The sequence below is a fragment of the Eulemur rufifrons genome, chromosome 3 (assembly GCF_041146395.1).
Source record: "Eulemur rufifrons isolate Redbay chromosome 3, OSU_ERuf_1, whole genome shotgun sequence".
Lineage (NCBI taxonomy): Eukaryota > Metazoa > Chordata > Mammalia > Primates > Lemuridae > Eulemur > Eulemur rufifrons.
The window spans coordinates 20560542-20574505 of NC_090985.1; the positions used below are offsets into that span (position 1 = coordinate 20560542).

A 13964-nucleotide genomic window follows, 5' to 3' on the forward strand; every position below is an offset into this window, starting at 1 on the left:
TCTGCAGATGTGTGCTCTTTGGTTAGTTCCAATTTAATAGTGAGTACATGTGGTGTTTGTTTTTCCATTCTTGAGATACTTCACTTAAGAGAATGGTCTCCAGTTTCATCCAGATTGTTGCAAAATATATAGTTTAATCTTTTTTATGGCTGAGTAGTACTCTATCATATGCATATACCACATTTTATTAATCCATTTATAAACTGATAGGCACTTGGGTTGATTCTGCATCTTTGCAATTGTGAATTGTGCTATAATAAACATTCAAATGCAGGTGTCTTTTCAATGAAAAGTCTTCTTTTCCTTTAAGTAGATACCCAAAAGTGGGATCGCTGGATCCAGTGGTAGGTCTACTTTTAGTTCATTGAGGAATCTCCATACTGTTTTCCATAGAGGTTGTAATAATTTGCAGTCCCACCAACAGTATATAAGCATTCCTTTCTGTCTGTATCCACACCAGCATCTGTGGTTCTTGGACTTTTTAATAGAAGCCATTCTAAATAGGGTAAGGTGCTATCTCACTGTGGTTTTAATTTGCATTTTCCCTGATGATTAGTGACTTCCTGGAGGGCTTAATTATATTATGGTATTTTGGGGAATAATTTTCACAATTTTCCCCCCAAAAAGATAGAAAGTAGAAAATGGGAAAACAAATCCCACCAAATTTCAACAATGTATCATCTTCTTAGAGTTAGGGATTTTTTTTTCTGGAAGGGTTTCAAGTATCTGGCATATTTGCATTGACTGTGATTTTGATCAAACTAAACTTTCACAATCCAGCTTTTCCATATTGCATTTAGGAAGACCAAAAGGTGATTGTAAATCAGGATTGCTTGGCCAGTGACACCTGCAAAAATTTCTTGGGGAACTATTAATAAGAAGGGTTTCCTGGCCAGCACAGTGGCTCACGCCTATAATCCTAGCACTCTGGGAGGCCGAGGCGGGAGGATCGCTCGAGGTCAGGAGTTCGAGACCAGCCTGAGCAAGAGCGAGACCCCGTCTCTACTAAAAATAGAAAGAAATGATTTGGACAGCTAAAAATATATATAGAAAAAAAGTAGCCGGGCATGGTGGCACATGCCTGTAGTCCCAGCTACTGGGGAGGCTGAGGCAGAAGGATTGCTTAAGCCCAGGAATCTGAGGTTGCTGTGAGGTAGGCTGACGCCACGGTACCCTAGCCAGGGCAAAAGAGTGAGACTCTGTATCAAAAAAATAAATAAATAAATAAATAAAAAGAAGGGTTTCCTAAATATTTTATATATATTTAAAAACAGGTATACGCATACATTGACCCCCAGTTGCTGGTGGTTTCTGGAGTCCCTCACTCTACGCGCCAGTGCTATGGGTGCTAGGGGTCCAGTAGTCCCCTATCACCAGGTCATTCGGGTCAGAGCAGATGCTGGGCCCCCTGCACTGCGGCAAACGATCGCGCATGCGCGGCCATAGGTGAGGTCTGGCGCACATGCGTGGTTGGGGCAAGTGCTAAGTCTGCCTTTGAGGCGGCGAGTCCTGCGCAGAGCGGGGTTGCTGCAGGAGATGCCTGACGCCTCAACCTGAGGATCGGTCAGTGACGCGATGGAGCGAGCAAGGTTAGCTGTGTGGTGGCTTTTCTGAAGAGATAACTTGGGGAGCGGTCATTTTTGTTCATCAGATATTCCACGTTTTCAGGTTTTAGAGTATTGTGTAAAGAGGGGATTCCGGGCCCTAAAGTCCTTTGTTCCGGACTAGATCTGACAGGGTTTGGAGACTTGGGGACTCTGCCATCCCTACCCTGTGGTATTCTGCCCGCCTTGTGTCATGTCCCGCAGTCTGTCCCATCCCATTGCAACAGGTTCTTTTGCGGGTGGATCTTTGCCCTTCAAATCAAGGTGACTGCGGCCGGGAGGGGTCTTCGGCATGATGGCGGCAGTGGGGTGACCGCTGCGTGGTGGGGCGAGAGTATATCGAGTGTATGCAGGGATGTGGGGGCAGTACAGTGGGGTGACCACTGTGCGGTGGGGCGAGGGTGTATCGGGTGACCGCGGGGGTGGGGGATTTGTTCTAGTGACCTCGGTGAGGAGGCTGTGGTAGCGGTCTGGAGGAGTATGTGGGCGTGACGGCGTGACTGTGGTCAGGGGTTTCCATAGTGGTGACCTCGGCGGGAAGAGGGGTAGTCGGCGTGGCGGTAGTGATGGTGAGGCCTATGGGGTGTCCAAGAGGACAGGGGAATGATAGCTGTGGTGGGGAGGGGTTGGGGGAGAGGCAGTAGTGCAGTCTACAGCCTTTATTTAAAGAAAAGTGAGAACGGTAATTTTTCTGACTTGCAGTGGCCATCTATTTGCATATTGTGGTGATTGTGCTTTTTTTTTTTTTTTTTTTTTTTAGCTGTCCACCTAAAATGAAGCAATGTAATATTTGGTTTCTTTGTATTTTCTACGCCTTTATGATTCCTCACTATGTTATAAGATAGGGAAATGATGTGCAAACATTGCTTTTATGGATCTCCTGACAGACATGCGAAGTGATGGTGGAGAGGACTCTTGTTTTCCATTGTTTTCCCCTACGTTGGGAATCGGGTGTTTGAAGGCTTTCTGGGTTTAGTACAGGGGTCCGTTCCGCGTTACAGCCATTGTGCAGCACCCCAAAAGATGGCCGCCACCGCAGCAGCAAAGGTCTGCGCAGGCGTGGCAGTGTGGGAGCGGTCGCCCCCTCCTCACAAAGCTTCTGGTGGGGAGGGGGGCACTGTGTTGGTCTGCCAAGCTTCTGCAGTGTTGGAATTTCAGCCACACCCTCTCCAAGGTGCAGTGGTGAGGAGAGGAGGCTGGCTTGAGTGGGTGGCTGCCGCCCTCTCCAAAGTGCCACGATCGAGAAGGGTACAGGGTGCGCAGACGCAGCATGGTGACAGCAGTCTCCGCCCCTGGTAGGGTGGCCAGCGGGGAGGGGGGTTTGCAGTCTCTGCCTGGAAGAGATGGCAGCCATCCCTTCACCTGGCTGCTACAGCAGCTGCTCCTTTCCGGATGTGGCACTGTGGAAGGGGGAAGGGGAGTAGGGAAGGAGATGGGTTGGCACAGGCTTTGCGCAGCTGGCTTGGCAGCTGCCCACTCCCCATATTTCGGCAGTGGAGGACAGGAGCGGCATGAGAGAGTGGCCAGGGATTTGTACAGCCCCTGCTTTTGTGGGATGTCAGCTGCACTGCGCTTTTCAGTTCTGCAGTGGCCTGGAGTGGTGGGGGTGTGGAGGTTAACAAATGTGCAGCCACCCCAGGACCTGCTGTGTTGTTTCAGGCAGCCTCCATCACTGGTAGAGAGTTTAAATTTGTTTTCTAGTTCTCTAGAAAATCCTACATTTTTGTTTTTCTAGATTCCCCCTTGGTTGTATTGTGCATAATCTAATTCTCCATTTTCAGAATGGACTCAGTAACCCGTTATTTAACTCTCCTTCCTGTTGCCTTTGATTCTCACTTTGTAGATTTGATAAATTAACATTTACATCACCATTGAAAGCCAGTTATCCTTCTTAATCCTAGGATATTCCGTTTGGGCCCACCACGGAAAGCATAGATGCTTTCCTTTTTTTTTTTTTGAGACAGAGTCTCACTCTGTTGCCCAGGCTAGAGTGTAGTGGTGTTAGCCTAGCTCACAGCAGCCTCAGACTCCTGGGCTCAAGTGATCCTTCTGCTTCAGCCTCCCGGGTAACTGGGACTACAGGCATGTGCCACTATGCTGGGCTAATTTTTTCTTTATATTTTTAGTTGTCCAGCTAATTTCTTTCTATTTTAATAGAGACTGAGTCTCACTCTTGCTCAGGCTGGTCTTGAACTTCTGAGCTCAAACGATCTGCCCACCTCCGCCTCCCAGAGTGCTAGGATTATAGGCGTGAATCACCACGCCCTGCCGATGCTTTTCTTAAATAAGGGGTGAGGGGATCAGGTTACTGTCCTGCCATGGTGAAGGGGTGAAACACTGGACCCTGCCGGACTTCCAGGAGCTGAAAGCAGAAATTTGCATTTGTCTAATAAAGAGAAGAAAAGATAATCAAAATGTGGGGAGAATCCTATTGGTTTGGAGTTACTGCCTTTAGTTGAATTTTTAAATTAATGCTTTTGATCATTTATCAAGTTGGAGCTACTATGAAAACTTGGTGAGAAAGGATAGTGAATGAAGTAGCTGGATTTCTGTATTCCAATAATTTTTTTCCTAAGCATTTTACGTTAAGGATTTTGTTTTCCTTTGCAGGATTTTAATGTTTGCCTTTTTATTTTTACTTTTTGTCTCTTATAACCATTATGTCTGGTTGTGCTGAGTTGTAATTAATGAAAAGAAGCTTGAAAGCTTGAAAAACTTAGTTCTCGAATTGTCTCTTTCTGTGTAGTTTTAGAAATAAAAGTTGTGGGATTTTGTGTGATGTTTATCACTTACCCATTTTTGTCCCTGCTTGTATGAAGATACTGCCTCAAATGTATTTTGGTTTAATTTCTAATTATTTGACTATTTGCAAGCTGATATCCTGGTCCGCCATTTTGTAGATTTTCACTCAGGCTCAGGATCCCAATATGGCCGATCTCTTTGGAAATGCCTCATGAACTTTCAGGGTCTCTGTCCTACCCTGTGAACTGGCTCAGTACTAGGGCTTTTTGAAAATGGGGAGTGCAAGCCCTTCCTATAATTTAGAGAAGGAAGGAAAGACCTTTCTGTTTTCCCCTGAGGCAGGGTGGTATCTGGTTTGGGTGTATTGACATAATTTGTTATACATTATCTTGATTGCCCTATTCTGACAATTGTTTTATTTCTGAAATATTTCCCCCACTTATGGTTATTCTGCATCTTTATTTCTCTCTTACCCTCTTTCTTTTACTAATGAATAATTTTTTAAAGTGTTCCAACAAATTTCACTTTTAAGATGTTAAAGCTTCTAAGTTAATTTCTTATATTTGTCACTGCACTCTGTTCATGTAGCTATTACTAGGAAGAATCCTTGAAGTAAGCAGGTTATGAGTGCTGCCCTTCACACAGCTGAGACGGTGAGGTCTTTAAAAATCTTCTTTGCTCCCTGTGGGACTATCACTGGTCCTCTCTCTCTCCTCTACTTTGTGTCCCAGTGCCAGAAAGCTTGAATGAAAGTTGTTACTGGTTAAAGCAGTTGACTCAATTCTTCTTTCTTTCTTTTTCTTTTTTCAAGAGATGGAATCTCTCTATGTTGCCCCAGGCTGGACTGGACTTGAACTCCTGGTCTGAAGCAATCCTTCTGGGTCAGGCTCCCAAGTAGCTGGGAATACTGGCATCCTCCATCATGCCAGGCTAATTTTTCTAATTTTTTTTTTTTTAAGAGACAAGGTCTATAGGGTCTCATTATGTTGCTCAGGCTGGGGTAGAACTTCTAGCTTCAAGCAGTCCTCCCACCTTGGCTTACTCCCAGAATGCTAGGATTATGGGCATGAGCCATTGCACCTATCCAGAATTCTGTTTTTGGTGATTCTCCCCAGGTATTGTTTAGGAGGCACTGATTTTTCTTGTTTTGGGGGTGTAGACTGGCAGTATCTTACATTAACTGTTTGGTTTAAAAAAAAATTAATTCCTAACATATTAGTTGAATTTTTATTAAGTTGGTTTTTGACATAAAGCATATTATTTTATAGAAAGTGAAGCATTTAGGAACAATATTGTAGTATCCCATTGTTTTTTGCTTTTAAGTATATTCCCAGGTGTTATTATATCTTTTCATAAAAGTGATATTAGAGCAAAAAATTAACATTGTACATGTTAACTAAATTTTTCCCCTTAAATGCTTAATTTTCTGACATGTTGGTCTCTGGGTTGGGAATGCAGCTAGTAAGATTATAAATAAGTGTGGGTATGTGAATGTATCAAGAACATTTGGGAAACGTCAATATTTTGATAAAAAGGCTCATAGATGATTTTTGTATGTAGTTTAAAAATAAGTAGATTCAGAAAATTGAACAAATAAATTTTTGTATGATGGCTGTTTGCTTAACTGTACTCTGACCTTTTGTCCTGAGCTATTGCTGCTGAAGGGGTAAAGGAACTGAAGATTTTTTTTTGGTAGTGTTTGCAATTATGCAATATTAGATTAATTATGATCTTGATAGTTCCTTTTATTGTATTAAATTAATATAATTATTATATTATCAACTACATTTATGTATTCACCATTATGTTGTAGCATGAATCACTACTTCATTTATTTATTTATTTTTTTTTTTGAGACAGAGTCTCACTCTGTTGCCCGGGCTAGAGTGAGTGCTGTGGCGTCAGCCTAGCTCACAGCAACCTCAAACTCCTGGGCTCAAGCGATCCTCCTGCCTCCGCCTCCCGAGTAGCTGGGACTACAGGCATGCACCACTATGCCCGGCTAATTTTTTCTATATATATTTTTAGCTGTCCATATAATTTCTTTCTATTTTTAGTAGAGATGGGGTCTCGCTCTTGCTCAGGCTGGTCTCGAACTCCTGAGCTCAAACGATCCGCCCACCTCGGCCTCCCAGAGTGCTAGGATTACAGGCGTGAGCCACCGCGCCTGGCCTTCATTTCTTTTTATGTCTGAATGACTTTCCTTTGTATGGATATACCATACTACAACATATTTTATCCATTCATCAGTTAATAGACATTTGAGTTATTTCCACTTTTTGGGAATTATGAATAATGCTACTAGGGACATGTACAAGTTTATGTATTTTAATATCATTCTAAGTGGGAGTGGAGTGGCTGGGTCATGTGTTAAATTCGTAGTTAACATTTCAAAGAAGTGCTAGAAGCTATCCATTTTACAGTCCCACTAGCAGTTTGTCCACATCCTCCCCAACTTCTGTGGTGTCAGGTAGTATCTTACTGTGGTTTTGATTTGTATTTCTCTGATGACTAATGATATTGAGCATCTTTTGAGGTGCTTTCTGGCCATTTGTATATGGTTGGAGAACTGGGTATTCCTTTACCCATTTTAAAAATAGGTTTTGTCTTTTTATTGTTGAATTGTAAGAGTTCTTTACATATTTCAAATACAAGATTTAAAAAAACTTTATTAAGGTATGATTTACATACAAAATGCTATATACACTTAGTGTTACAAATTGTGTTAGGAGAGAAGTATAGACCTTTGGAACCATTATCACAGTAAGTGACATAAACTTATCCATCACCTCCAAAAGTTTCTTTCCTCCCCTTTTTTTGTAGTTACTTTTTGTTTGTTTTGGATGCTAAGACTATATGGTTTGCAAATATTTTCTCCTATTCTGCTAGTTGTCTTTACTTTCTTAGTGTTTTTTGGAGGAAGGACTTTTGTTTTTACTTTTGATGAGATCCAGCTTATCAATGTATTTCTTACACTACTTGTACTTTAGGTGTCATATTTAAGAGACCATTGCCTCATCAAAGGTCATAAAAAAGAATAACAGAAAGCAAAAAATGCATAAAATTTTATCATTAATAAATTTAATATATATATTGGATTTTTAAATCATTTTATATGACTTGTTTAGAACATTTAAATTCTTTTTTTTTTTTATTTCATCTTATTGTTATGGGGGATACAGAATTGCAGGTTACATACGTTGCCCATGTACCGCCTTTCCCCCCAAGTCAGAGCTCCAGGCGTGTCTGTTCCCCAGGTAGTGCGTGTTGCACCCATCATGTAGGTATATATCCCTCCCTTCCCCAACCCCCCTTCCCGAGTCAGCACCTTCAAGTGTTACCATTCCCCAAACGGTGCGCAATGCACTCATTGTGTAGGCATACCCCCATCCCCTCCCCCACCCCCCACATTTAAATTCTTGAAGGAATAAAGCAAGCTATTTAGTTATTAGTAAGCTATTTTACTAATCTTAATCTAACATGGCTTTAAAATAGCTAGGGTTCAAAGAATTAGCTTTTGGAATGTGTCCTTTTAATTCTGCCTTTGAAACATTACTTGCATCATTTTCTGAAAGACTTTTTCTTCTTTCTCACTTAGCATTTTTAAATTGCAGGTTTAAGTGGTTTCTGCAGACTCTAACATGGCCAGCCCAAGTTGTGGGGGGTGGTTCATGCTCAGTTCCCTTGAGCAGCCATTTTGTGAGGTGTTCTGCAGTGCAGATATAACCTGGTGGGGGTGTGTGTGTTTGTGTATGTGTACTGGTATATGTATATTAATATACGTTTTTGCTAAGTTGATAGTTTTTCACCTAAATAGTTCTTATATTTTTTTTCTTTTGGAAATTGTAAGAAAGCAGCATTTTCACATGAGGTTTTTAAAGTAGATATTTTTCCCTGATCATCACCTAAATACACATCTGGGAACGACACCAATCGGATATCAGACTGAGGTGGGGGGTGGGGGAAGGGATGGGTGTATGCCTACACAATGAGTGCATTGCGCACCGTTTGGGGAATGGTAACACTTGAAGGTGCTGACTCGGGAAGGGGGGGGTGGGGAAGGGAGGGATATATACCTACATGATGGGTGCAACGCGCACTATCTGGGGAACAGACACGCCTGGAGCTCTGACTTGGGGGGAAAGGTGGTACATGGGCAACGTATGTAACCTGCAATTCTGTATCCCCCATAACAATAAGATGAAATAAAAAAAAAAAAAAGAATATATGTCATTGGTTAAACTAGAAAAAAAAATAAAGTAGATATTTTGTAATTTAAACTTTATGCTCTACCATCCTACTGTACAAAAGGATCTCTCTATTATCTTCCAAAAAATATTTTCCAAAATCATTTTTAGAATCAGCTTTGCTATTTTTAGGGGGAAGTGTGAGTAGGCAGTGGTGTTATGTTGTGTATGTGTTTGTGTGTGTATGTATGTCTCTGTGATGGGCTCTTAAAAGGAAAAACTGGTTGTAGCATAGATCCTGACTGGAAGATAAAGATCTTCTAATGTTTTAATCATAACTTGTTTTAATTAGATTATAGATACTTTTAAAAGACCGTTATATTAAATGTAACGTTAATACCTTTAAACAGTTTAAAACCTTTAAACAGTTGTTTCATATATTGATGAAGTCTATAAACCAAATCTTTCTGTTTCAGGGATCGCTTGCACTTGAGACGGACTACAGAACAGCACGTGCCAGAGGTGGAAGTCCAAGTCAAACGCAGAAGGACAGCCTCACTGAGCAACCAAGAGTGAGTACAGTTTGGGCTGAGGACCAGTTCAGGTCAGAAGCCTGTTTCAGATGGAACAAAGTATCATGCAATGAGGGGATTAAAATTGACTTAATTAATTGAATAGCACATGTATATAATAAAAAAGACACAGGAAAAAAGTAATGAAATCCTTGTTTGTGTTTTTCAAATGTAATTCAAACTCTTAAAATACTAGTATTTTTGTCTTTTCTCACATACATGTGTAAGTGGGTTTTTTTCTTTATAAAATTCTGTATTTATCCTTCAACATATGCATACTTAAGTTATTTCTGCTATTATTGTGTGTGTGTGTGTTTGTGTGTGTCTGTGTCTGATAGGGGGAGAGAGGAAGGAAGGAGGTGGGACACATTTGAGATTTGTTTGCATGTATGACACTGTGCTATATGTCATATGCATTGTAACAATATGTGATATGGGGAATATTTCCATATTAGTGCATATAATTTTACATTATGTTACACATTACAGAATATGGGTGGTATAATAACATAATTATTTTAATCATTAGCCCGCTGTTGGATATTTAGTTTGTTTGCATTTCTCGGCTATTAACAATGAAGATAAGAATGGTCACCTTGAAATTGCAGTGTGTTGATACTAATTATTTTATTTCACTTTTGCATATTTAAAGTTTTTTCCTCATGGTGTAAAGTGGGTAGCATTTCTAGTCTTGTTTTTTATATGCTCATTTTGTATGTGAAAAAAATTGTAAATACTGGCACATTTTAAATTACTGGTGAGGGTAAAGATTTATTCCTATTTAGGTTTTCTTTATAAACTCTTGGTGTTATTATTTAATTACATTTTCAGAATTTCTTTGAAAGGGACATTTTATAAATGTTTTGTTTATATCATTTATATGTTTTATTGATAAGTACTTTATAGATATTTTGGGTAATATAATTTATTTTTTATAATATGCTATTTTATTATGCATTTTATGTGATATGGTATTATAATATCTTTTTCTCCTTTCAGTCTTTTTTAACTCCAAGGCTTTAACTTAATTAATTAATTAAATTTTTGGAGACAAGGTCTTTCTCTGTTGCCAAGCCTGGAGTGCAGTGGCCCTGTCATACACTGTAACCACCAACTCCTGGGCTCAAGCGACCCTCCTATTTCAGCTTCCCATGAGTCATCGCACCCAGCTCCAAGGTTTTTAAAAGTGCCATTGGTATTCCCAGAGTTTCAAGAGATAGTTTGGAGATTGTGGTGGAGGTAGGGTTGGGGTATTGTTCCTCAGGGGAAGATTGCATTAGTGGGTGAAGTTCCTATCATGTTTATCATATTTTGTTAAGAGCTTTCATCCTATACAGCATCAATGTGGACTAAAAACAACAGGTGATGTCATCCTCATCTTGTTTTGGGATGAGGTAAGCCTTCTTTAGGTGTCTGTCTTGTCCATTTCTATGGAAACATTAAGATACTTTTGAAGAATAAATAAGTTGAATTTTTCTGTCCTCCACTATATATATATTGTGTATAAATAGCAAGGTCTTGAATTGGGGGAAGGATCTGAGGGGAGTGTTGAGTTAGGGATATAGTATAATTTCCCCACTTGTGCCTCTTCATTTTGAGAGAGAGTGCATTATAGAAACAGGTAAGCAGGATTGAAAGGCCCTCCACATGAACATGTGGTTCATGTGCTCAGAATTCTCAGAATTGGGATACTTACTAGTTACATTATTTGTGTTTTACTATGAATGTTTAATGTTTATCCATTCATCTCCCACTTTCTCCCAAACCATAAGTACTGGGAGTCAATCTTACTGGAGGAGTTGTGTGGATAGTACTGGCCCTAAAGATAAATAAAGGTTTATCATTAGTATTCTTTCCAGAAAATTCAAAGCAAAATTAAATAAAAGTCAACATGAGATGCAAGCAAAATATTCTACAAACCAACAATGAATATTAATAGAAATTCATTTATTGATTGATTCTTTTCATTGATTTTTTTTCTACTCCTGGAATTTATGGCTGGATGTCACCCCTGTTTTTTGATGTATTGTGGTTTTTTTTTTTTTTTAGAAACATTTTTTATTTCAGCTTATTATGGGGGTACAAAAGTTTGGGTTATATATATATTGCCTATGTCCCGCCCATCCCCCTGAGTCAGAACTTCAAGCGTGTCCATTCCCCAGACAGGGCACATTGCACTCATCATATAGTTATAACCCCATCCCCTCCCCCACCCCCCATCCCCCTGAGTCAGAACATTCAAGTGTGCCCATTACCCAGATGGTGCGCAATGCACTCACCATGTAGGTATACACCCATCCCCTCTCCCCACCACCCACCTCAGTCCGGCTTTTAAGGGAAATTAGAAAATGGGTCTGTAGAGTCTTCTTAATCTATTTTATGCACACCTTCAAATGTCTTTCCAAATCAACATTCTACATTTTATTTATTAAATTATGTATAGGGTGCATCTTACTTTCTCAGTCTTTTCTTAGTCTTCTGTTGGGTTGTAGGTTAAACCCCAGAGGGACACTGCAATAGGAAATTCTGTCAAGACAAGTTTAAAGAAGCAGATTTTTTCTTTGAAACACTTTTTAGGATTTTATTAGATTAGAGACAGTTGCCATTCACTAACAAAGAGGTTGGAATGTAGAATGCCCAAACTAAGATTTTATTTTTCATTAAGGAGTATGAAGATTTAAAGGTATGTGTAATGCAATTCTGATGTTAACTACCTGGAGTTAGTGAGGATTTCACAGATTAAATGCATAGTCTCTCCATAAGATTCTCCTCAGTGCAGGCACCAAATGCAAGCTCCAGGGTTCCCACGACACCCACACTTCTGACCAGCTGGTTATAGATTCTGGGGTTCCTGTGACCCTCTTAGGTTTTATACTTTGTTAAAATGACTCACAGAACTCAGGAAAGTGCTTATGCTTATTAGTTTTACTATTAAAGGATACAAATGAACAGACTCATAAAGCAAGATGTGGGAGGGTTCCAAGTGTCCCTGTCCTTGCATGCATTACCTGCACATCAGTGGATATCACCAACCAAGAAGCTCACCGAGCTTTGGATGTCCAGGGGTTTTGTTCTGGTTTCATTATGTAGACATGATTGAATCATTGGCCATGCGATTGAACTCATCTAGCTCTCATACCTTCTCAGAAGATCTGGCTGAGAGCCCTAACCCTTACTCTTTAGTCTTCTGTGGTTTTTGTAGCCTATTCTGAGTCATCTCATTAGCATAAATTCAGGTGTGATCCTAGGGACCTACCTTGAATAACTAAGACACTCCTATCACTTGGTAAATTCTAAGTATTTACTGATTACATTCTAGGAACCAGAGACAAAGGCTAGCTAGATTAGTTCTTTATTATACAAAAGCATGATAAAAGTGTTTTTGAATAACTGCAGAAAAGGGTCCTATTTCCAAGTCCTTAGTTATCTTCTTTTTTTTTTTTTTTTTTTTTTTTGAGACAGAGTCTCACTGTGTTGCCAGGGCTAGAGTGCCATGGTGTCAGCCTAGCTCACAGCAATCTCAAACTTCTGGTCTCAAGCAATCCTTCTGCCTCAGCCTTCCGAGTAGCTGGGACTACAGGCATGCGCCACCATGCCCGGCTAATTTTTTCTATATATAATTTTAGTTGTCCAGCTAATTTCTTTCTATTTTTAGTAGAGACGGGTTCTCACTCTTGCTCAGGCTGGTCTCGAACTCCTGACCTTGAGCTGTCCTCCCACCTCGGCCTCCCAGAGTGCTAGGATTACAGGCACAAGCCACCACGCCTGGCCCCTTATTTATCAATAAGGGCAGAATTGTTAGTGATGCCCCCCTGCCCAGAGTAAATGCAGTTTCCTTTATCTCTTCATGTTCATGATCGGATTTTACATCCAGGTTACTGATTCATAGGTATATGTTGAGGGCTTTTCTCTGGAATTCCCTGTTACTAATAGTTGGTTGGTTTACATAGTTTCAGAGTTCTTAAACAGCCTTGGCCCTGGAAGTTCCTTGTTTCAGGTAGTTACTTTTCAGGAGATCAGTATGAATGACAGCCTTAACATCTCATTGAAAAAGCTTTAGCAAATCCCTTCCCCAAGGGAGAAAGGATTGTTTCACATAGGATGTTTGGAAAGTGAGGGAGTGTATATGATACTGATAATGTTTCTATAGGGCTAACAGCTCTTGGGTTTTTAGTTGTTTGGAAATGGTAAACGTCCACTACTTCCTTGCACATCTGTGTACAAGGACTCCTGTTTTGTTTTATTGTTTCCACATAAGGTGATGATATACTCTGATCCTAAAGGTGGATCTTCTTAAATGTAAGGGTCTCTTCATTTTGTTTTATCAGGTTACCTGTAAACAGAAATGTCTATTTATTATTTGTATATATTGTGCTCTTGTCCTAGGTGTCAGTTGTACCCAAGGCGTTCTCAGCAGCAGCAAGCACCTGTGGTGGATTTCCAGGCTGAACTGAGACAGGCATTCTTAGCTGAGACACCAAGAGGTGGTTAAAGCAGTACTGGAACAGCAAGGAAGCTGATTCCAAGCAAAAACCAGGTTAGAGCTGATGAAGTAATGATCAAGAATAAAGAAACCATTAAAGAATAGGGTGTTTGGGGCTTACTAAATTATCAGGGGCACATTACATTCTTTATCCTTAAAATTTTCATGCAATAAGCACATTGCATAAAATTAAAAAAAATAAAAGCAGGTCATTAATTTTCCCGACACTTTTGTCATTGTTTCTGTATTGCATCCACATTTTGTAGTTCATGCATTTTAGGTAGTTTTATTCATATTTTATTTTACATTGATTTTCACTTTTATATGATGTAAAAAAATATTTCATTATAAATGTATGTGGAATATCGTGGTAGTG

General features: G+C 40.0%; 1 protein-coding gene across 1 annotated transcript; it reads left to right on the forward strand.

Annotated features, from left to right (window-relative positions):
- Positions 1-1502: 1502 nt before the first annotated feature.
- On the forward strand, positions 1503-13597 carry SNURF (SNRPN upstream open reading frame). Its single transcript, XM_069465821.1, has 3 exons — positions 1503-1589; positions 9010-9105; positions 13492-13597. The coding sequence occupies exons 1-3, from the start codon at positions 1576-1578 to the stop codon at positions 13595-13597; spliced, it is 216 nt and encodes a 71-aa protein (XP_069321922.1). The 5' UTR covers positions 1503-1575.
- Positions 13598-13964: the final 367 nt, after the last annotated feature.